This window comes from Salmo salar, chromosome 13 (assembly GCF_965601325.2).
Source record: "Salmo salar chromosome 13, fSalSal1, whole genome shotgun sequence".
In the NCBI taxonomy this organism is placed as follows: Eukaryota; Metazoa; Chordata; class Actinopteri; order Salmoniformes; family Salmonidae; genus Salmo; species Salmo salar.
In genome coordinates, this window is record NC_138303.1 from 61,888,955 (window position 1) to 61,914,152 (window position 25,198).

Here is a 25,198-nt window from a genome sequence, read left to right on the forward strand (position 1 = left end):
GGGTTGAGGTCGGATGATTGTGGAGACCAGGTCATCTGATGCAGCACTCCATCACTCTCCTTCTTGGTAAAATATCCCTTACACAGCCTGGAGGTGTGTTTTGGGTCATTGTCCTGTTGAAAACAAATTATAGTCCCACTAAGCGCAAACCAGATCGGACGGCGTATCACTGCAGAATGCTGTGGTAGCCTTGCTGGTTAAGTGTGCTTTGAATTCTAAATAAATCACAGACAGTGTCACCAGCAAAGCACCCCCACACCACCTCCTCCATGCTTTATGTTGGGAACCACACGTGCGGAGATCATCCGTTGACTTACTCTGCGTCTCACAAAGACACAACGGTTGCAACCAAAAATTAATCAGACCAAAGGACAGATTTCCACCGGTCAAATGTCCATTGCTTATGTTTCTTGGCCCCAGCAAGTCTCTTCTTATTATTGGTGTCCTTTAGTAGTGGATTCTTGCAGCAATTCGACCATGAAGGACGGGTTCACGCAGTCTCCTCTGAACAGTTGATGTTGAAATGTGTCTGTTACTTGAACTCTGTGAAGCATTTATTTGGGATGCAATTTCTGAGGCTGGTAACTCTAATGATCTTATCCTCTGCAGCAGAGTTGACTCTGGGTCTTCCTTTCCTGTGGCAGTCCTCATGAGAGCCAGTTTCATCATAGCGCTTGATGGTTTTTGCGACTGCACTTTAATAAACGTTCAAAGTTCTTGAAATGTTCCGGATATCTTAAAGTAATGATGGACTGTTGTTTCTCTTTGCTTATTTGAGCTGTTCTTGACATAATATGGACTTGATCTTTTACCAAATAGGGTTATCTTCTGTATACTACCCCTACCTTGTCACAACACAACTGATTGGCTCAAATGCATTAAGAAGGAAACAAATTCCACAATTAACCTTTAACAAGGCACACCTGTTAATTGAAATGCATTCCAGGTGACTACCTCATGAAGCTGGTTGAGAGAATGCCAAGAGTGTGCAAAGCTGTCATCAAGGCAAAGGGTGGCTACTTTGATGAATCTCAAATCTAAAATATATTTTGATTTAACACTTTGTTGTTTACTACATGATTCCACATCTGTTATTTCATAGTTTTGATGTCTTCAATATCATTCTACAATGTATAAAATAGCAAAAATAAAGAAAACCCCTTGAATGAGTAGGTGTGTCCAAACTTTTGACATGTACTGAACATCCATGTGCTTTTACCGACAAAAGGTAAAGCAGATCTATACAACATTGAAGTTCATCCTACAACATATCAAAAAGTCAAGGAATTTTGTGGACTTGTGAAATAGCTGTCATGTACTTTTATCATCATTACTTTCCTGGTGGCACACACCGCTGAAGTGGTTGACTCGAAAACAATTGTGCTCATTAACCATGGGTTCGAGGCCCCTTCACTTCAAGCATTTTTGTTAAGGAAAACAATGTTAACTACTGGTTGACGCATGTGACAAAGTGGATGATTATAATAATGCATGTATAACATTGTACCCTACACGTAGAAATGTAGCCTACACATCTATGTAATATAGCCTACAGTAGCGACGATTATTTATGTAACAGTGCCAATAGTCCATGTGTCGGTCTGCAAGAAGGACTCCCAACAAGAATCTCCTCATTAAATGTATTCGTAATCTTCATTGACAAGGTTTTCGCTGCACTTCTCTTCACAATATATGTAATTCCACATTTCAAAGATTTCTTTTTTTTAGCTCAGCCGGGATTTGAACTTTCCGCAGACGGCGAAAATCACCAGAAGCCAGGCTCGCAATACTGTGTGCTAATCATCCAATTTAACATTTATGTGTGCTTTAGTAACTTTGATTAGCAGATGGTGCTGTTTGACTGATGTTAAGGACGCTCACATGGAAAAGTGTTCTATCAGTCTAAGTACGTCAACGATTTTAATTGGCTGATACGGAATTTGAAACGGGAATAATCACGGCCACCTGGTGAGGATAGCATAGTGGGCCAGGTTAGGTAATTGGAATAGCTAACATGTATTCTTTGATCACGTGCAACCATGTCAACATATTTTATTGGCTGATGCTTAAACTTAATGACATGCTCCAAAACTTTGGTGACCACTAAACATTTTTTAAACCTCCTGCTTTGGACTGGATGTGTCAATGTATAGTTCAAACATGCATAATCTATGAGCAGAATTACTGTCTTACTTCAATTAGCCATGACATTCCTAGTTTGAAAGTTACTTTTCTGGAAGCTGTGCTGTGTCATTTTCCCTTAATATTCCCCCACGTGGACCAGTACCCTAACAATTCAAGTTGTAGCCAATGAGCTTCAGCCCCTCGCCATTTGAGAGACAGCTAGCAAGATGCACACACAGCAGAGAGAGAGAGAGAGACAACAATGACGTTGCACACGTATTGGAACATACAGTTGAAGTCGGAAGTTTACATACACTTAGGTTGGAGTCATTAAAACTTGTTTTTCAACCACTCCACACATTTTTTGATAACAAACTATAGTTTTGGCAAGTCGGTTAAGACATCTACTTTGTGCATGACACAAGTCATTTTTCCAACAATTGTTTACAGACAGATTACTTCACTTATAATTCACTGTATCACAATTCCAGTGGGTCAGAAGTTTACATACACTAAGTTGACTGTGCCTTTAACCAGCTTGGAGAATTCCAGAAAATTATGTCATGGCTTTAGAAGCTTCTGATAGGCTAATTGACATCATTTTAGTCAATTTGAGGTGTACCTGTGGACGTATTTCAAGGCCTACCTTGCTTGATATCATGGAAAAAACAAAATAAATCAGCCAAGACCTCAGAAAAAAATTATAGACCTCCACAAGTCTGTTCATCCTTGGGAGCAATTTCCAAACACCTGAAGGTACCACGTTCATCTGTACAAACAATAGTACCCAAGTATAAACATCATGGGTGCACGCAGCCGTCATACCGCTCAGGACGGAGATGCGTTCTGTCTCCTGGAGATGAATGTACTTTCTAGTGAAAAGTGCAAATCAATCCCAGAACAATAGCAAAGGACCTTGTGGAGGTGCTGGAGGAAACAGGTACAAAAGTTACTATATCCACAGTAAAACGAGTCCTTTATCGACATAACCTGAAAGACCGCTCAGCAAGGAAGAAGCCACTGCTCCAAACCGCCATAAAAAACTGGTGCACCTCACAAAATAGATGGCATTATGAGGATGGAAAATTATGTGGATATTTTGAAGCAACATCTCCAGATATCAGTCAGGAAGTTAAAGCTTGGTCACAAATGGGTCTTCCAAATGGACAATGACCTCAAGCATACTTCCACAGTTGTATCAAAAGGGCTTAAGGACAACAAAGTCAAGGTATTGGAGTGGCCATCACAAAGCCCTGACCTCAATCCCATAGAAAATTTGTGGGCAGAACTGAAAAAGCGTTGTGCGAGCAAGGAGGCCTACAAACCTGACTAAGTTACACCAGCTCTGTCAGTGGGAATGGGCCAAAATTCACCCAACTTATTCGTGGGAATCTTGTGGAAGGCTACCCGAAACGTTTGATCCAAGTTAAAGAATTTAAAGGCAATGCTACCAAATACTAATTGAGTGTATGTAAACTTCTGACCCACTGGGAATGTGATAAAATAAATAAAAGCTGAAATAAATCATTCTCTCTACTATTATTCTGACATTTCACATTCTTAAAATAAAGTGGTGATCCTAACTGACCTAAGACAGGGAATTTTTACAAGGATTAAATGTCAGGAATTGTGAAAAACTGAGTTTAAATGTATTTGGCTAAGGTGTATGTAAACTTCCGACTTCAACTGTATGTGACGTGGTAGACAATCTTCGGGGACCACGTTTTTCTTATTTTTCTAGATCTTTAGTCTGCAGCATTCAAAAATCCGGAGCGTCCCGAAGCTTCTACACATGAGTATATTCTTTACTTTACACACAGACAACAGCCTACTCAGGCGATTGGTGCTTGTTTAATAAAGTTAGGTCCAAGATGAATCAGTGTCTGCAAGATTACATAATCATCAGAGTATTCTACATAACTGAACAAATTATAATAGCATAGTATAACATTACTTTAAGACAAAAAGTAATGTAAAAACACACCAGAAGAAATTCACTTTCTTTAGCTGAAACGACGAAGACCAGAGCTTACCCAAGATGTTTCACAACGTCTTAAGTATGTTATATTTAGGCTTGAAGTGACAAATCAAACTGCCCAGTGTGAAAACAGTGTATTTTCCTATGATATGACATACACATTATTTTCAGCCTACGTTTCATTTCAGGGCTGTTTAAAAAAAGAAAATTACCACCCACCAGCATGGCATTGTTAATTAATGAGAAACAGCTGCAAAGCTATTCCTCTTCGTGACTGAGATGAGCCAAGCGGCCTTGTGTCCACTTGACTGTCTGAGCCATGGAGAAAATCAAAATAGGGGGTGCAAACTTATGTTTTTGCACCTCACTTTTAATTACCTGAATATTATCATAATCGATTGGATATTTAATACATTTTCACTTATTTTTGAGCTAGTCTGTATTAAAATAATATCTGACCATTTATGAATGGCATAAGTGCGTGATATGATAGCGTTTTGCAGGATGAATGGTTTTTACCACAACATTTTTGCTTTATTACACGCTCCACTGCTTTGATTGGTGTAACGTTAGCAAGAAACCACAAGTGTCTATTCAGATAATGAAAAGGCACCCGTGAAAGAAACTTCAAGGAATTTATAGTTACATGTCATTTGTGGCGCGCATGATCATGAGCAAAGTCATTGTAGCCTATCATTTCACTTCCCTTGTGAGAACCATGAGCACGGGCTGATTTGACTTTGCTGTACTGCCAAAGCCTGCCAGCAGCTTTATGGAAGATGACACAACTTTGGAGATAACAATGGATGGCAAAGTGAAAGATAGGCCAGTGGTTTCCATCTGTGGTTTAGTTTTTCCTAAATCAATGCTAATAACAAATCCAGAACCAGCAAAACAGCAAGCTGGCTAATCTTTTGAATACTCTGTAGTAAAGAAAATAACCATCAATAACAGGCAACATTAGCTAAGATAAGGTTAGCATGCTAACTAGGTACACTGACAGCTGTCAGTGCCCTATTTGTTGATGTTTATCAACTCCATATGGAAATTCCCACACTCAACTCATATGTATAAGTAGCCTTCGTCATTCTTCAGAGGTGGAACCTAAATGAGCATTTTCTTTCTAGGACAGGAAATGACATTGAAATAGTGCCGGTAACTAGGCTTGGGCGGTATACCATACACCGGGGTATTTGGGAATAGCCACGGGACATTTTTTCAATACGATCAATATCGTTGAAACTATTTCTTGGAAGTTTTTTTTTTACACATTTAAATATTTGTAGGTACTTTTTAAATAAATACTTGCAGTCAACTTGTGCAATACGTTAGGGAGATAAAGATTGTGTTCTTAATTTCACCTGTCATATAAGCTTCAGAATGAAAAATGAACAGTAGTCCCAGTCACGTGGTGTTTGTTTACAAGCACACAACAATGAGAGACCGGAGCCTTGTGTGTCACTCACTGTTGTGCAGCACACGCCAGATGATCTAGGTAGTTACATTATGGAATTCACAACTAAATGTTTGCCAGCTAGATATAATAGCTATTAAGTTAACTGTCTAAAATGTGCTAAATGCTCTCCAATTGGATTTGGTTTGCTAATTTAGTAGCTAGTTAGCCATCTCGCTACCTAAAGCGTTAGCTTCTTCCAAAATCAAGCTTCACTTACTAACAGCAGAGAATCCCCTCCTGGATCAAGAGCCATGCTGTCTAATATTTGTTTTGTGCATGCAGCAAACAGTGAGTATCAATTGTTGTTACTTGTATAACTTTGTCTGTCCTACAAATAGTTCAGGTCAGAGACCGTATAAAACTTTCGCAATCCGCTCATTAGCATTTTGTTAGCATTCTCTATGGGATTCTACATGTATTTGCTAGCATTGCTAACTTTCAGATAACAGAGGCCCAGTGGGGTTTAAAAATAGTACCCCTTGTGTTCAGTGCCGGTATTAGCGAATATGCCAGTATGGCACAAGGTCTGTATGAAGGTACAGTATGACAATCTGGATACCGTAGCATAGCCTACCTGTGTATTTGTCCTAGTGGCGCATGCTGTTGAGTTTTGGGCACATGAGAGAAGAATGTGGTGGTGTTTTTGTCTTACAAAAATGTTAGACTTGGCTATTATATTCTGTTATGTTATGTAGAATACTATGATCATTATGTGATCCTGCAGACATTGATTCAGCTTTGATATAACTTTATTAAATGAGCACCATGACTGTTTGCCTGAGTAGCCTGTTCTCTGCACATGCAGAACGTGATCCGCACACGAGCATAAGCTTCGGGATGTGCAGTGGACTTTAGTGCATCACGAAAAAAGTTGGATCCGCAGCCACTCTATAAACTAAATAGTAAACTTTTTCTAATGTTCGCAAGTATGTCCACATGCCTATTTGTATGATTTTATCTTACAGGTTCAGCAGTGTAGTTAGCTCTACTGGTGAGCAGGTGTTAGTAATGTGGATTGATGGTATAATGGCGCTGGAGGGGATGGCCACCATTTTACAGACTCTTACTATTTTATGCGCTAATCCTAACAGTTTTTGGACATAATGTTTCGGCCATTATTTCATATGACCGGAAAGAGCTTTTTTCTGTACATCAAAACAGCGATTACTAACCTCGATTTGGATGAGGACTTCTATTTCAACAAATCGGAGGCAAAGGACATAATGGCTTTCCCAGACCAGGCCCAAATCCCCGTCACTCGGAGGAGGAAAAGGCGTGGATAGGAGTGGATAAGTTGCCATTACCCTCCGTTCTATTGTCGAACATGCAATCACTGGAAAACAAACTGGATGAGCTCTGTTCAAGACTATCCTATCAACGTGATCTGATGAACTGTAATATCCTATGATTCACTGAGTTGTGGCTGAACAAGGACATGGATAATATAAATGTAGCTGTTTTTTTCTATACATCGGCAGGACAGAACATCTGCATCTGGTAAGCAGAGGGGATGTGGGGTGTGGGGGTGGTTGTCTGTTTGTCTGTTTGTCAAAAACAGTTGGTGCGATCTCTAACCAGTCGTCTTGACGTGAACCAGTCGCCTTGATGCCTTGACGCTTTGATGACTAGAGCCAGCAAGTTGATTGTACACCTTCGGAACGTGAACTTTCTCAGAAAGCTTTGAGGATCCGTTGCCTTGATGTCTCTCTGCTGTTGGTTTTGCTCTGATAGTCCCTTTGCGTAGAGCCTTTCTGCAGTCAATGACCAAAAGCAAATGTGTGGACTGTTATTAATATTTTCATAATTTAATTACCTCAACCCAATTGAAATGGTTTGGGATGAGTCGGACCGCAGAGTGAAGGAAAAGCAGCCAACAACTGCTCAGCATGTGTGTGAACTCCTTCAAGACTGTTGGAAAAGCATTCCAGGTGAAGCTGGTTGAGAGAATGCCAAGCGTGTGCAAAGCTGTCATCAAGGCAAAGGGTGGCTATTTGAAGAATCTGTTTAACACTCTTTTGGTTACTACATGATTCCATATGTGTTATTTCATAGTTTTGATGTCTTCACTATTATTCCACAATGTAAAGAATATAGTACAAAACAAGAAAACCCTTGAATGAGTAGGTGTTTTAAAACTTTTGACCGGTAGTGTATGTCAAACAGTTTTGTTATAGTTCAGTCTTCTGTGGTGTATATAAAGTGTAGTATTGGGATGAAAACTCAAAATGTAATACATTTCAACCCTATATCTGACATGTTGAAACTAAAACTCAGTTTAAAACGGGTGGATTCAGAAGTTCTCACCTTTACCCAAACAGTTCCTTCAACATGACAGGAGCATCAAGTAAATCTGCCTTTTCCTTGACTGAGAGGCTAGACAAGTTGAGCCTCAGGGCCCTCTACCCACCACCACAAGGCTCATGCTATCCAAGTCTGTGCCCAAACAGCTTCTACTTTTAAAAATCCACCTTTCCAGAAATAAGCCTCTCACTGTTGCCGCTTGTTATAGACCCCCCTCAGCCCATAGCTGTGCCCTAGACACCATATGTGAATTGATTGCCCCCCCATTTATCTTCAGAGTTTGTACTGTTCGGTGACCTAAACTGGGATATGCTTAACACCCCAGCCGTCCTACAATCTAAGATAGATGCCCTCAATCTCACACAAATGATCAATGAACCTACCAGGTACAACCCTAAATCCGTAAACACGGGCACCCTCAATAGATATCATCCTGACCAACATGCCCTCTAAATACACCTCTGCTGTCTTCAGCCAGGATCTCAGCGATCACTGCCTCATTGCCTGCGTCCATAATGGGTCCGCGGTCAAACGACCACCCCTTATCACTGTCAAACGCTCCCTAAAACACTACAGCGAGCAGGCCTTACTAACCGACCTGCTCCGGGTATCCTGGAAGGATATCGACCTAATCCCGTCAGTAAAGGAGGCCTGGTTATTCTTCAAAAGTGCCTTCTTCGCCATCTTAAATAAGCATGCCCCTTTCAAAAAATGTTGAACTAAGAACAGATATAGCCCTTGGTTCACTCCAGACCTGACTGCCCTTGACCAGCACAAAAACATCCTGTGGCGTACTGCATTAGCATCGAATATCCCCCGCGATATGCAACTTTTCAGGGAAGTTAGGAACCAATATACACAGTCAGTTAAGAAAGCAAAGGTTAGCTTTTTCAAAAAGAAATTTGCATCCTGCAGCACAAATTCCCCAAAAGTTTTGGGACAATGTAAAGTCCATGGAGAATAAGAGCAACTCCTCCCAGCTGCCCACTGCACTGAGGCTAGGAAACACTGTAACCACAGTGTCATAAATCTACAATAATCGAGAATTTCAATAAGCATTTTTCTACGGCTGGCCATGCATTCCACCTGGCTACCCCTACCCCAGCCAACAGCTCTGCACCCCCCATAGCAACTTGCACAAGCCCCCCCCCCCCCCCCCCCCCCGCTTCTCCTTCACCCAAATCCAGTTAGCTGATGTTCTAAAAGAGCTGCAAAATCTGGACCCCTACAAATCAGCAGGGCTAGACAATCTGGACCCCCTCTTTCTAAAATGATCCGCCGCAATTGTTGCAACCCCTATTACTAGCCTGTTCAACCTCTCTTTCGTATAGTCTGAGATCCTAAAAGATTGGAAAGCTGCCGCGGCCACCCCCCTCTTCAAAGGGGGAGACACCCTAGACCTAAACTGTTACAGACCTATATCTATCCTGCCCTGCCTTTCTAAAGTCATCGAAAGCCAAGTTAACAAACAGATTACCAACCATTTCGAATCCCCCAGTACCTTCTCCGCTATGCAATCTGGTTTCCAAGCTGGTCATGGGTGCCCTTCAGCCACGCTCAAGGTAATAAATGATATCATAACCGCCATCGACAAAAGACATTACTGTGCAGCCGTCTTCATCGACCTGGCCAAGGCTTTCGACTCTGTCAATCATCGTATTCTTATCGGCAGACTCAACAGCCTTGGTTTCTCAACTGACTGCCTCGCCTGGTTCATCAACTACTTCTCAGATAGAGTTCAGTGTGTCAAATTTCAGTGTGTCAAACCAGTCAGTATCTGGTGTGACCAGCATTTGCCTCATGCAGCGTGACACATCTCCTTCGCATAGAATTGACTGTTGATTGTGGCCTGTGGAATAGTGTCCCACTTCTCTTCAATGGCTGTGTGAAGTTTCTGGATATTGGCGAGAACTGAAACATGCTGTCATACACTTCGATCCAGAGCATCCCAAACATGCTCATGGGCGACATGTCTGGTGAGTATGCAGGCCATGGAAGAAATGGCACATTTTCACCTACCAGGAATTGTTTACAGATCCTTGCAACACGGGGCTGTGCATTATCATGTTGAAACATGAGGTGATGGCTGCGGATGAATGGCACCACAATGAGCCTCAGGGTGTTGTCATGGTATCTCTGTGAATTCAATTTGCCATCAATAAAAGGCACTTGTTTTCATTGTCTGTAGCTTATGCCTGCCCATACCATAACCCCACCGCCAACATGGGGCACTCTGTTCACAATGGTGACATCTGCAAAGTGCTCGCCCACACAACGCCATCTGCCAGGTACAGTTGAAAACGGGATTCATCCATGAAGAGCACACTTCTCCAGCGTGCCACTGGCCATCGAAGGTGAGCTTTTGCCGACTGAAATCTGTTACAATGCCAAACTGCTGTCAGGTCAAGACCCTGGTGAGGACGATGAGCACTCAGATGAGCTTCCCTGAGACGGTTTCTGACAGTTTGTGCAGAAATTCTTTGGTTGTGCAAACCCACAGTTTCATCAGCTGTCCGGCTGGCTGATCTTCAACGATACCGTAGGTGAAAAAGCCAGATGTGGAGGTCCTGTACTGGGGTGGTTATACGTGGTCTGCGGTTGTGAGGCCGGTTGGACGTACTGCCAAAGTCTATAAAACAGCGTTGGAGGCGGCTTAGGATACAGAAATTAACATTAAATTCTCTTGCAACAGCTACTGACAGGAGTATAAAATCGAGCACGCAGCCATGACAAACATTGTCAGCAGAAGGGCCTTAACTGAAGAGCGCAGTGACTTTCAACGTAGCACCATCATAAGATGCCACCTTACCAACAGGTCAGTTCGTCAAATTTCTGCCCTGCTAGAGCTGCCCCGGTCACCAGCAAGTGCTGTTATTGTGAAGTGGAAATGTCTAGGAGCAACAACGGCTCAGTCGTGAAGTAATAAGACACACAAGCCCACAGAACGGGACCACTGAGTGCTGAAGTGTGCTGCATGTACAAATCCTCTGTCCTCGGTTGCCACACTCACTACTGAGTTCCAAACGATCTTTGGAAGCAACGTTAGCACAAGAACTGTTTGTCTGGAGCTTCATTAAATGGGTTTCCATTGCCGAGCAGCCACACACAAGCCTAAGATGACCATGCGCAATGCCAAACGTCGGCTGGAGTGGTGTAAAGCTTGCCGCCGTTAGACTCTGGAGCAGTGGAAACGCATTCTCTGGAGTGATGAATCACGCTTCACCCCCTGGCTGTTCGACGGACAAATCTGGGTTTGGCAGATGTCAGGAGAACGTTACCTGCCCGAATGCATAGTGCCAACTGTACAGTTTGGTGGAGGAGGAATAATGGTCTGGGGCTGTTTTTAATGGTTAGGGCTAGGCCCCTTAGTTCCAGTGAAGGGAAATCTTAAAGCTACAGCATACAATGACATTCGAAACAATTCTGTGCTTCCAACTTTGTGGCAACAGTTTTGGGAAGGCCCTTTCCTGTTTCAGCATGAAAAGAGTGGAGGCTGTTATATCAGCAAAGGGGTGACCAACTCCATATTAATCCCCATGATTTTGGAATGAGATGTTCAACAAGCGGGTGTCCACATACATTTGGTCATGTACTGTATATTGGCCTCTTCTGTATGGTATGTATGTCTGAGAAGCAACAAAGTGCATATCATCATCTGTAAGTACTCCATGCAGATACAACTGGGGATCTCAAAATAGAGATGTCTTAGTGAATTCCCTGTAGGTCTCATGGCTGGATGTCTTGACTATAAGCTTGAGTGGGTTAAAAAACGAGTTGCACTGTAGACTGCATCTGTATCATGCTAATCTCAAACATCACTGTTTCCCAAATTCACCCTCTCTCTTATCCATCCTAATCTTTCCCGTGTACCCTAAATACCGTCTCAATCATATTTCCTTTTTTTCCATACTCTCCTCAGTCTTATTGTTTATTCTCGTCCCCGTCTCTGCGGAGCGAATCATGATTATAATCCAAAAGGTAAAATTTGAATTTGATTCTGAGATATGGCTCTGTGAGCTGCGAGGCTGTTATGTGAGGTCACATGAGAGAGAGGGCAGCTGATGCCTTATGGCTGACCTTACCAGAGCCAGGTGGCCTGATGGCCTAGCATGGTGGCTCTTCTCCAGTCGCCCCAGGTGCTGTGACTGCACCAGGACAATGGAGGCTCTGCCTGGGATTTGTCAGCTCATTATTTACCCAACAATTACCTAAAGATGGCCCTAAGGAAACTGTACATCTATTTCTATCTCAGTCTTTCAAGTTTAATTTCAGGACTGCCAGTCAGAGTTGTTTCAGTGTCATATGTTTGCTTACATTTAGCATCGTTTCTGGTGTATTCTGGCCGGGAGGCTTCATTTTATTCACTTTTTCATTCCTGAAGGCTCCTGCTCTGTTGCATATTGATGCAGTCTAATCCACCACCACCATCACCCCAGGGATGACTTTAAACTCCTATGCCAATTGACCGCTTTTGAGTTCCCATTTCCTGGGATAGATGGGGATGCCAGGGAATGTGTTGTTTGCATTGAGGGATATAAGAGGGCAGAGCAGAACCGCCTGAGCGGTGACATTCCTCTGCTGGCTTCCAACTTGGCCAGCCAGGCCAACTGCAAGAGCAGACTAGGGGAGATACAGCATGCTTATTTTCACAAAGATTTGGGAGACAGGTGGGGGGAGTGGGGGGTGGACAACACAATGTTTCCTAGATGCTCTGTGGGACAATTGATTCTGGGTTTTGGGGGAGGTAGGGCTTGTAATGATTACACCTGTGTGATTAATGTGCAAATCTACAATAGAACTTCACACATCTCTACCAATAGCTCTGTTCATGCATCACAACCAGACACTGTCACTTCTCCTTTAGAGGTTCAATCCAGACCAGCATGAAAAATGAAAATTGGGGGAGACTGCTGGGAGGAAGCTAATGGGATTTAGGGCTGGCTCATAGATATAATGTAAACCCATACCATAGAAGTGATTGTCAGGCAAATGTGTGTACATGCAAAATATTCGGAACAAAATTTGAAAGAGACAAATGATAGCATGACAAAAGAGAGTCCTTCTGAATTTTTGTGCTGGGTAATTGATTAACACACTCTCTGCAGCCAAACTGAGCCTCCTCTACTCGGTGGAGAGGGAGACAGGTAAGATGTATGACGCCTGTGATTGCAAGGTAACTAAGCAACCCTCTGTCAAGACCACCTGCATAAGGAGACACTCAAATGCCCATGTTGAGCAGGGAGAGTATTTCAATTCAATTGCACAACAATTGTGCTATGTACAGGTAACTGCCAAAAATAATGGAAGCACTTCAGTAAATGAGGGACACAAAGTATATTGAAAGCAGGTTCTTCCACACAGGTGTGGATCCTGAGTTAATTAAGCAATTAACCTCCCATCATGCTTAGGGGTCATTTATAAAAATGCTGGGAAGGCCATTATTTTGGCTACCATTGCTTTGCCCCCATAGGATGACAATGCCCTCATCAACAGGGCACGAGTGGTCACTGAATGGTTTGATTAGCATGAAAACAATGTAAACCATATGCCATGGCCATCTCAGTCACCAGATCAACCCAATTGAACACTTATGGGAGATTCTGGAGTGGTGCTTGAGACAACGTCTTCCACCACCATTACCCAACTCCAAGCCATGGAATTTCTTCTGGAAGAATGGCGTTGCATCCCTCCAATAGAGTTCCAGACACTTGTAGAATCTATGCCAAGGAGCATTGAAGCTGTTCTGGCGGCTCTGGAAGTTCGTCGTGGCCCAACGCCCTATTAAGACACTTTATGTTGGTGTTTCCTATATTTAAGCAGTTACCTGTATATATTGATATAAGCTTTATTATGCAAAGCATACAATACTTTCTGGGGAGCTGGGGTGAAAGAGAGAGGAAGAGGAGGAGAGTCAGATGCAAAGATAAAGGGGCTTCTAAAGACAGGCAGAGAGAAGAGTAACAGACACAGACAGAGAGATTTATTCAGAGGGACAGGTAGACAGAGCATGGTTGAGGGTGATAGAGATGTTAGAAAGAGACAGAGGGTGACAGAGAGAGTGACAGAAAGAGACAGGGATACACAGAGAGAGATGCATACGGTATGTTTACCCTTGTCTGTGGTCCCTGGGAGGTGTTCTCTGCTGTGTTTGCTGTGTCCATGCTCCTGCTCCCTTCAGCCAGCCAGCAGACAGAGGCAAAGGTTCCAAGCAGGACAGGAAGTGCCCAAACACACAGCCAACCCATCAGTTTCATCCTGTCAGGAAAAAGAGCATGACAACAAATGTCACACCGCCGCACCTGACTGACTGACTACTGCCCCTCACACACAGCATAGAACAGTGCAGCAATTTACAGCACAGTACAGTACAGAAAGGGGACAATATAGCACTGTACAGTGCAGTACATCATAGCACAGTACAGCAGTATAGCACAGTACAGCAGTATAGCACAGTACAGCAGTATAGCGCAGTACAACAGTGCAGAGCAGGTCCCTCTTTCACGGGCTGATAACTTAGAATCGCATCAACTCATTAATCTGGATAAAAGGCACTAACTCAGAGCTCTGAGGAGCCCTCTGCTAAATTGGCTGGTAATGTGACTCTCCAAACAGTCATAGTCCTGTGAAAAAAAGATCTAGTTGCTTTGAGTGTTTTGAGTGATTTTCTCTGTGGTAGCTGGATGGTTGTGGATTTTGCAGAGCAAAGTGTATTCATTCAGGGTGATACAGGGTTGCATTGTAGAGTGACTCATCGATGTGTGGGCAGTTTCTGTATAAACAGTGTTTCCTGCAACCATAGGCCTATAATGTGTAAACACATTGAGGCTGTAGAGCGTGGACAGGCTCCAGCGTTGATGGGTTCTGGGAGAGGAGAGGAGAGCTTGCCCTTGTGAAATGAATCAACAAAAGAGATCTGCCAGTCAGTTTGTTAATGTGCTGCTGCGCTGACATCGGCTCCCCCAGAGATGATTGTAAAATGAAGAAGTCATTCATCACGAGAACATACTTTGGGGGAAAGTAATTATTCAAGCAGCATTGTTTAGAATACCTCAAAATGCTCAAAAGGATATAAAAGTTATTGATATTTGACAAAACAACATTTCAACTAGTATTTGTATGCTTGACCTGGATTACGGTAAGACACAAACAAGAATCAAAGTCCTTGACAGCCCCAGTTTGCTACTCTACAATTCTCACTGTTAGAAATGAAGCATGACTGTAAACCGTGCACAGGCATTGCCATCATGTTGTATTTCGGGTGTACCTCCAGTACATTCAGTGTCAGTGGGTCCCTCCTCATTGCAAAACAGCCACTAGCCTACCTCTACCTCTGCTGCTGCCTGCTCTGTTTTGATGTGTCCTGGTGAATATCTCCCCTGACAACAGTACGGACATGCAGCCCCAGAGGGCTTCCTATGCCAACTGATCCTGTCCACAGGCGGCAGATCATCTGCTACATTCACAGGCTCCTGTCATCATCACTTCCTATTTCTTCCCGCCGGACGGCCGCCTCACTAGCTCGCGTGCAGCTACAGTGGTCAAAACCACCAACCAAGCAACAGAACATATGCAGACAATCAGGCAGTCTTAAGCAGTGCCGCAGCACTCTGGCATAATTATAAATGGCAAAGGCCTGTTGCAACAGTTAGTCTTCTTTCAGCGCCTTCCACCCTGCAAAGCACTTAAACAGGGGGTGGTCCAAAGAGAAAAATAACATCTGTGACCATAGTGGTGCATGTCTGCTGCCCCAATGCAAGCGAGAAGGGCTTTTTTTTGTAATAAAAACCCAGAGGCTAGCGGAGGAGAAATATTGCCAGTCTGACGCTGCAGCAGCTTCAGAAAGCACCTTTAATGAAAGATGTCTTTATAGCACAGAGCAGGGCCACCAAGGGGATTGCCTCCCTGTCTTGTTTTTAGAATGCTTGGATGGCTTGTACATTTGCTTTGTGTTTCTGTGGGTCACAGCAGCAGATACATGGGGAGAGCATGGGAATCAAACTGCTCGTCAACAGGAGGCACGGGGGGGGGGGGATTCATTTTTTACCCTCTATTGTACTGACACCGGCTTCACAGAATCAATTCTTCAAGGAATTTTATATGACAAAGTAACGTGATAAATCTCCACCATTTTGAAGTGTATCTAAGGTGGACGTATACAGCCTGTGGTGCACCAGGGAGATAAGGTTATGAACTGCTATTTAAACTAATGTAAAGGTTTAATATGCCAGTCACCTAAAACTGAGACTGACAGCAAACTGCCTCCACTAGCCTCCTGAGTTTTTTGTGTTCATAACAAAACCCTTTGATATTGCCAACCAACTTTTGTTGACAAGATTAGCAATCTTAGGCATGACATGCAAACAACAAACACAGAGCTTTGATAGTCATGCATATTGGACCAAATAATGAAAGACAAGCACTATAGTTTTGAGTTCCGCAAAGTTGGTGTGGAAGAGGTACATTTTTTATTTTATTTTTCTATCTATAAATAAGTACCAGCCACCTGATACTGACAACCTGGATGGTAAATTGCTGAGGTTGGTAGCGGAATACATTGCAACTCCTGTTTGCCACATCTTAAATTTAAGCCGAGAAGACGGTGTGTGTCCTCAGGCCTGGAGGGAGGCAAAGGTCATTCCGCTGCGCAAGAATAGCAAAACACCCATTAATGGTTTAAACAGCCGAGCAATCAGCCTGTTACCAGTGCTTAGCAAACTTTTTTTTTTAAAACATTGTTTAAACAAATACAATGTTATTTTACGGAAAACAAATTGGAAATTGACTTTTAGCATGCTTATAGGGAAGGGCGCTCAATATGCTCGGCACTGACACAAATTATTGATAATTGGCTGAAAGAAATTCATAATAAGAATATTATGGGAGCTTTTTTGCTTGACTTCAGAGCAGCTTTTGATATCACTTAAACAATGTAGGTGATATGGATATACATCCTCTGCCTTATCATGGATTGACAGTCATCTAATAGAACACAGAGGGTTTTCTTTAATGGAAGCCTCTCTAACGCAAATGCGGTTGAGTGTGGTGTACCGCAGAGCAGCCGGCTTGGGACATTATTGTTTTCTGTTTTTACGAATGACCTTCCACTGACCTTAAATAAAGCCTGTGTGTCTATGTACGCTGACGACTCATCAGTATACACGTTGGCTATGACAGTAAAATAATTAACTGACACCCTTAACATAGAGCTCCAGTCAGTTCTAGAATGTGTAACTAGGAATAGGCTGGTGTTAAATATCTCAAAAACTAAACCTCATCTAGATCTATTACTGAATTATGTGGCAATTGGGCAAGTTGAGGGGACTAAACTGCTGTGTATAACCCTAGAAAGCAAGCTGTTGTGGTCAAAACATATAGACTCAATGGGGGCTAAAATGAGAAGAGGTCTGTCAATCATAAGGTGTTGCTCTGCTTTCTTGACATCCCCTACAGGCCCTAGTTGTGTGTACATAGGCAAATTGCAGTTGGTCCGGAACAGAGCAGCACATATTGTGCTTAGATGCACACGGAGGGCTCAATTTAGGGATTGACTGCATCACTAATGCTCTTTGTGCAAGGTGATGAAGGTACCGAACTGTTCATGCAGTTGGCACATAGTTCGGACACTCATCGGTACCACACAAGACATGCAACCAGAGGTCTCTTCACAGTCCTCAGGTCCAGAACAGAGGCTGGGAAATGCATAGTGCTAAATAGAGCCATGACTTCATGGAACTATCTGCCACCCCAGGTAACTCAAGCTAGTAATAAAACCAGATAAAGGGCTGTGCCTGGTATATTGGCCATATATCACAAACACAGAGGTGCCTTATTGCTATTATAAACTGGTTACCAACGTAATTAAATATTTTGTCATACCCGTGGTATACGGTCTGATATACCATGGCTGTCAGCCAATAGGCATTCGGGGCTCGAACCACCCAGTTCATAATAATCATTTGGTGGGTGCTTATATTTGTCCTATGTGTTTTTTGCATATCCCAACTCCCCCTGAGACACCCTTGGAGAGTGGGGTCACGTCCAGGGTCTACCATTATCAACGGTAACCCTGTAGCAATTAAAGTTAAGTTCCTTGCTCAAGGGCACATCTACACATTTTTTTCGCCTTGTCGGCTTGGGGATTCACACCAGCGACCTTTCAGTTACTGGCCCAATGCTCTTACCGCTAGGCTGACTGCCTCCCTAACGGAGACTTCTCTCTGCCAGAACCCCTATGACTGTATGCCGACAGGATTTAAACAACAGCTCTCAAAGTTGTATTGTTTTATTACTCAATATGCTGACTGAGAGATAACATTTACAGCAACACAAAAACTCATCACAGTTTTGAATGGATAAAACTCTTAACCAACACTAAAAGTCTGGTGAGAATATCTTTGCAAATTCTCCAAGTAACTCAATTTTCACATCTAACAGCACACAGATAACGACTAACGACACACTTGCTTTCCAACACAATTTGAGAGTTTCAATAGGAACTAGGATCATCAGAAGCTAGCGAATAGCCTTTCTGGGAGACCTCACTATTAATTATTGTCTGATACTTTCTCTTCTCCCCGCTCCATCTCTATAGAAAAGAGTCTGAGAGATCTACGGCCCAGTAAATAATAAGACAGAGCTTAATACCATAGAAGACACCTGTCCTCTCTGCTGATATTGCCCTTCCTTTTGACAAGATTCTGGGACCAGGTCTGTAGCCTAAGGGTGTTAAAGCTCACATAAACCTTGTCAGCTGGTGGGAGACACACGCCGTGACTTGTTAATGCCAGACAATAAGAAAAAAAACAAAGAAGCAGATGAAAGGATATATGTCGGGAGTAAAGCAATAGCATACTACCGGGTGGTCTTGTCTTGCAGATCAAGTAGTGATCGTCTGAGAGTCGGAGGACTTTCTGATATCCTGAAACGTATGTCCCTCTCTAATACATAGATATTGAAGCAACCCATCACAACTCCCTTACTCTCCTCAGTATTAGGCTGATTCTGTGATTCAGAATCTAAACAGTATAGGCGATGCACTGAGCTCAAGCCATTGGCTCCAAATGTGATACAGCAGAAAAGATCATTCCAAAAGTTCAACGAAAGTGATCAGAATTTCAAGTGAATAACCAGCCATTCACCATACATTGGACGTAGTGCGCTTAGGGATTTATGTGAGTAATATTGGTCTCTGTTCTGTTCGGTGTCTTGCTTATTAAATCCATAAAGTAATAAGAGTTAAGACACTACAGTCTCATTATGTTATAGCTTTCAATACAATGTCATACAGTAGCTAAGACATTAACGTATTCAATAATTGTTAATAATGGCATTTCATAAGTTAAGTAAACAAGTCAAGGTAGTTCTGCTAGTGCAGCGGTGTCCGGTGAGTCATGCTCATTATTACTCTCCGGTTTGTATATCGGTGCGTGAGTCAATATATTAGTAATATGAATGCATAATACAAACACATTTATTGCACATTAGCCAGGACCAATGTGACTTGAATTCTACATCAAGCAAATATTTATGTTTAGCACTTGAGCCTTAATTAAATATGTTCCACTTCGTAAATTAAATTATTCAGGTCAAATGTTTTGCTATAATTTTACTTTTCAACTGAGAGACAGTAGCATTAACCTAAATCTATTGGATAATGACATTGATTGCATATTGACATTATCATGCTGATTACAATGGCAATCAAGTTAAGTAAATCCGTTTCAGCTCCAGCAGAATAGCAATTGCAAATAGCAAAGCTAAGTGCCGCCACATTTGCATTCAAAAGGTACTCGCACTAATTGTGTGTAAAACTGTGTAAATCTGTCAAAGTGCTAGCAACAACAGGGTACTACAGGAGCAGTGAACGGAAACAATGACTTTGTCAAAACAAATCCTAAAAAAGAATTGCAACTCTAAACTGTAACATCCACTCCCCACGTCAGCTTCTCAACGTGCTACCAACCATGATCAACGACAGAGCAGCAACCCTACTATTGCTATTTCTATTTCTAATCAAAGGCCTCCACTCCCTCTGCAGAACTTTAACACAAATATAATGGCCCACCTATTCCCCACTGGGATAATAGAAGCCCTTTGAGGAAATCAGGGCGATAAAGTATCTCTATGGAGTAAATGCCTGAAAACTAACTTAGCTTCAACTCCAACCATACTGTTGGAGGAGAGGAATTTGACAGTGCATGAGTCAACTGCAACGGCAATAATCTGTGGGACACGGAACAATAATGTTTCTCAGTTAATACGTTATTGACAGGAATAGATTTTCAGCTGCAACAAACGTCAGCGAGTCACCTGGTAGTGCAGTTAAAGTTATTCTGTAGACTATGGATGAGAATAAAGATAAAAGTATGGTTAAAAATAGATATGCTAAAGAATAGCCATCATCCCCCTTGCACGTTTTCTTCCCACGGCTTATGCACTGACTGAAAGAAGCCCATAGGAGTGAACGGACTTTTTTTCAGCACCACGGACAGCTCTATTGTTAACGCTATAAAGTGCGAAAAAGTCATTCCAACACACAATACACCAATACACGCTGGTGCACACCGTTTTCTCACAGCTGTCCAACTTCTCGCACAAGCTACTGGGTAACTGTAAAATGACAATGGTTTTGGATAGTGTACAGAATGTATGGCCACATGGATATGACGCTGCCTCGGTACACCTTTAAAAGTAAGTCCCAGTGCAATCGTCCCTTGTTACGTTTTCCCTGTACAATCATTTTATTATAGGCCTACATGTTTCATGAGGCACCTCAAATTTAACACAAATACATTAGGGCTGAAGACTGTTTCAGGAGAGTCCCCCGTGCCCTGCCAAGGAGTCACACTATAGGGATCGAGGATGCCTAATTGTGGCTGATATAATTGTACTAGTGCTATGCTGACCACATCCAGAGCATCCCAACAGAATTCAGTGACAGGGGAAAAGGGTGCTAGTAACCTTTCCCGGCCGGGAATATGTTTCTGTTAGACGCTGTCAAGGTATATAAGATATGTCTCGATAGCCTACATTAACTAATAAACCCTTAAGAAAGCCGCTGGAGTAAGCGTATATCCGACATACTATAAGAATATAGCTTGGTAACATATTGCCTAGTCAACCTAAAACTAACGTATTATTAACTATAAAAGCGGAGGTGTCGGGGAAGAATAGTCTACCTCAACATGTATAAATGTATAGTAGGCTACCATTACTGTAATTGACATCACACCAATGTGTTGATACTTACATTAAAATGGTTTAAACCTAATTTTGTGACAGTACTGCATAATGAATGCATCATGAATGCATCTTTTTTTTCAATTATTCAGAAAACTGATTACAATTTCCAGTCGCATTTGTCTTCATTCATTAGTACTCTTACTCAATCACCCGCAGATATTACAAAACACCCAGATAAAATGCAACCTACAATGCATGACTAAACAACTAAAAAGTATTGTCCATTTATTCCTTTCAAGCACAATTGCCTACTTACCAGTCGTATTCCACTAGTGATGAAAACAGAAATATGCCGGCAAATATACCACCACAGGTGTATGATTCAGTTTAGGTGTCCAAACACTTTCTTAGTTCCAGCCTCCGCCCGGTTGCAGATTCGTCTCGTGTGCGATGGGCTTTATTGAATTAGGCTCGCGAATAAGCATGCGTTGGATGTCCCCACTTCTAGCAGCGGCGCTCCATTCTCCAAGCTCTGAGTGGCTCTCACTACTGGCTTGCCCTATTTCAACGGCTTCAGTCTACACTTCTTTTGACGTCACTAGCTGCATACACATATCTGCAGATTCTGCGCCATGAGCGACACCTGTGCCCACGTTTACGTGGCATGTTTGACCTGTGAACCTTGACCAGGCAGGTAGCCACCGAAATTGAACATGGTTGTTACCTAAATTAGGCAGGATTATTCGCCAAGGGATGGTGATATTCCAACTCTCACGATTAATGATGATGCCATCGTAAGAAATGATATCTATCAGTGTTAAAGTTACCAATATGTTCATCTACTCAATATCAGCAGTCTAGCCACATTAACTTTTTTTTATTAGCTTGGCAAACAGTACTGGCATGGCATTGAATTGGCAGACATGCACTGTCATTGATAAGACATGCTGTTTCCTCCACCTTGTCATAGCAGTGCCAAATCTGTCACAACACACAGATCCTTATATAACTACTGCATCAATGACTAATCAACATCAGGGTACTGTGTTTCACACGCTATTAGAAACAGCGTGTTCATAAAGTATTCAGATCTCTTCCCTTTTTCCACATTTTGTTATGTTACAGCCTTATTGTAAATTGTTTAAATACATGTTTTCCCCATCAATCTACACACAATACTGCATAATGACAAAGCGAAAAAGTGTTTTATAAATGTTTGCAGATGTATGAAAAACTTTTTTTTAAATACCTTATTTACATACGTATTCAGACCCTTTGCTATGAGACTCAAAATTGAGCTATTCTGCATCCTGTTTCCATTGATCATCCTTGAGATGTTTCTACAACTTGATGGTGAATTCAATTGATTGGACATGATTTGGAAAGACACACACCTGTCGATATAAGGTCCCACAGTTGACAGTGCAAGTCAGAGCACAGATCTTGGGTAGGGTACCAAAAAATGTCTGCAGCATTGAAGTTCCCCAAGGACACAATGGCCTCCATCATTCTTAAATGGAACAAGTTTTGAACCACCAAGACTCTTCCTAGAGCTGGCCGCCCGGCCAAACTGAGCAATCGAGGGAGAAGGGCCTTGGTCAGGGAGGTAACCAAGTACCCGATGGTCACTCTGACAGAGCTCCAGAGTTCCTCTATGGAGATTGAAGAAACTTCCAGAAGGACAACCATATCTGCAGCACTCCACCAATCAGGCCTTTATGGTAGAGTGGCTAGATGGAAGCCACTCCTCAGTAAAAGGCACATGACAGCCCGCATGGAGTTTGCCAAAAGGCACCTAAAGGACTCAGACCATGAGAAACCAGATTCTCTGGTCTGATGAAACCAAGATTGAACCCTTTGGCCTGAATGCCAAGCGACAAGTCTGGAGAAAATCTGGCACCATCCCTACAGTGAAGCATGGTGGTGGCAGCATCATGCTGTGGGGATGTTTTTCAGCAGCAAGGACTGGGAGACTAGTCAGGATCGAGGGAAAGATGAACGGAGCAAAGTATAGAGAGATCCTTGATGAAAACCTGCTCCAGAGCGCTCAGGACCTCTAACTGGTGCGAAGGTTCACCTTCCAACAGGACAACGACCCTAAGCATAGAGCCAAGACATTGCTGAGGTGGCTTTGGAACAATTCTCTGAATGTGCTTGAGTGGCCCAGCCAGATTCCGGACTTGAACCTGATCGAACATCTCTGAAGCGACCTGCAAATAGCTGTGCAGTGACTGTCCCCATCCAACCTGACAGAGCTTGAGAGTATCTGCGGCGAAGAATGGGAGAAACACCCCATAAAATACAGGTGTGCCAAGCTTGTAGCGTCATACCCAAGAAGACTCAAGACTGGTATCGCTGCCAACGGTGCTTCAATAAAGTACTGAGTAAATGGTCTGAATACTTATGTAGATGTTACATTTTAGATTTTTATTTTGTATAAATTTGCAAACATTTCTAAAAACCTAATTGTGCTTTGTCATTATGGGGTATTGTGTGTAGAATGATGAGGGGGAAAAACAATTGAATCCATTTTAGGGTAAGGTTGTAAACGTAACAAAATGTGGAAAAAGTCAAAGGGTCTGAATACTTTCAGAATGCACTGTATAGTAACAAAATAAAATAACAATAATGAGGCTAAATACAAGGAGTACCGGTGTCATGTCTTCCCAGCATGAAATTGCTCCCAATCGTTCTGATTTTGTTGTGCTTGTGACGTCATGTTGTAAAATTTCTCAGAACGTGAAAATGTTCCCATTTCAATAATTGCACGCACGTCTCTTTGTGTGAATGTCTGAGCACGTGTGAATGTCTCTCACACCCTCCCTTGCCCTTGATTTAGCTAGCTAGCATAATTAGCTGTCAGTTGGTCGAGATGGCTTGTTCTCAGAGCTGTGCAGTTTTAGCTTGTTTGTATAACTAAATATACTAATATAAAAGCTAGGTTTTAGTCAAAGTATAAACAACTGTTTCACATCTCCACTACTTACTTTTGATAATCAAATATATTGAGCTAGCTATCTGCCATTCCGTGCATCACATGACAGACTATACTCCCTAGCTAGCACAACTTGCTAGCTTATAACCTTACCCACCGTCTCTCACATTACCCAAAGCCAACAGCACCATGGTAGCCTCTCTGCTGGAGCAATCTTTGAGTGGAAAGTAAATGGCAGCACTGCTAATAAATGCAATGCTAATTCGTGGTAAAGCCAAATCTACTATCAACACCACTAACAAAGATTTATATAACTTACTGGTACTGCAATTTCTCAAAAATAATCTGTTCTTGCTGTCATTTGTCAATTCGGTGGCCTCTAATGTCTTAATGTGGAACTGAAGACTCGACTGTGTTGCGTGTGTGTCTCTCAAGTTTGTCGCCAGAATATTGCCAAAGAGAAAGCAAGTCCTTGATGTAATTTATGGCCATCTGCTTAATTAGTAGGTTGATAACAGAAATTGACAGTCCAAGACTTGAGTGAACAGATTTTATTTCAGTGTATGAGGGGAAGAGACATTACAGGCTATCTAAAAGAAAACTATCATCCTCCCCCTGGCAGGTATCAGACCAAAAGCATTAGATGTAAAACCTGCAGAAACAAGTCACATGATCGGCTGTCTTATAGCAGGTGTTTGACACTTTAAAAGGCAAATAAAATGAGTAGATATGATTGAGATGCTGACCAACAAAAATAAACTTGTACATTTCTGTATACGTCCAACTATTTGGGTAATAGAATGAGGAAGGCCAATTCTGAACTGTTGGCATAAACAATAAATTGGGCAAAATACCAATTAGCAAAAAAATATCAGAATTGGGCTGCCTGTGTAAACTCCGCATATGTGGCTTCCTCAACCCTCCCTGAAGAAGGTGCTGAAATGTAGGTTATTCTTTCCATTAAATCAGGGGTGTCAAACTGATGCCATGAAGGGCCTAGTGCACGTGTCGAGTCAAACTCATTCCACGGAGGGCCGAGTGTCTGCAGGTTTGATGAATTAAGGTCACTAATTAGTACGGAACTCCCCTCACCTGGTTGTCTAGGTCTCAATTGAAGGGAAAAACCAAAAACCCGTAGACTGCAGGTTTTAGTTGTTCCTTTCAACTAAGACCTAGACAACCAGGTGAGGGGAGTTCCTTACTAATTAGTGACCTTAATTCA

At 42.4% G+C, this 25,198-nt stretch overlaps 1 protein-coding gene across 1 annotated transcript in view; it reads right to left on the reverse strand.

The window, feature by feature from the left end:
* LOC106567522 (follistatin-related protein 4) overlaps positions 1-21,601 on the reverse strand; it is a 226,182-nt gene extending 204,581 nt beyond the window's left edge. The window contains exons 1-2 of the mRNA XM_014136869.3: positions 21,358-21,601; positions 13,970-14,114 (exon numbers count right to left, since the gene is read on the reverse strand). Of these exons, the coding sequence (XP_013992344.1) occupies positions 13,970-14,113 (144 nt within the window). The 5' untranslated portion in view covers position 14,114; positions 21,358-21,601. The remainder of the gene's footprint in view (positions 1-13,969; positions 14,115-21,357) is intronic.
* Between the last annotated feature and the right edge of the window lie 3,597 nt (positions 21,602-25,198).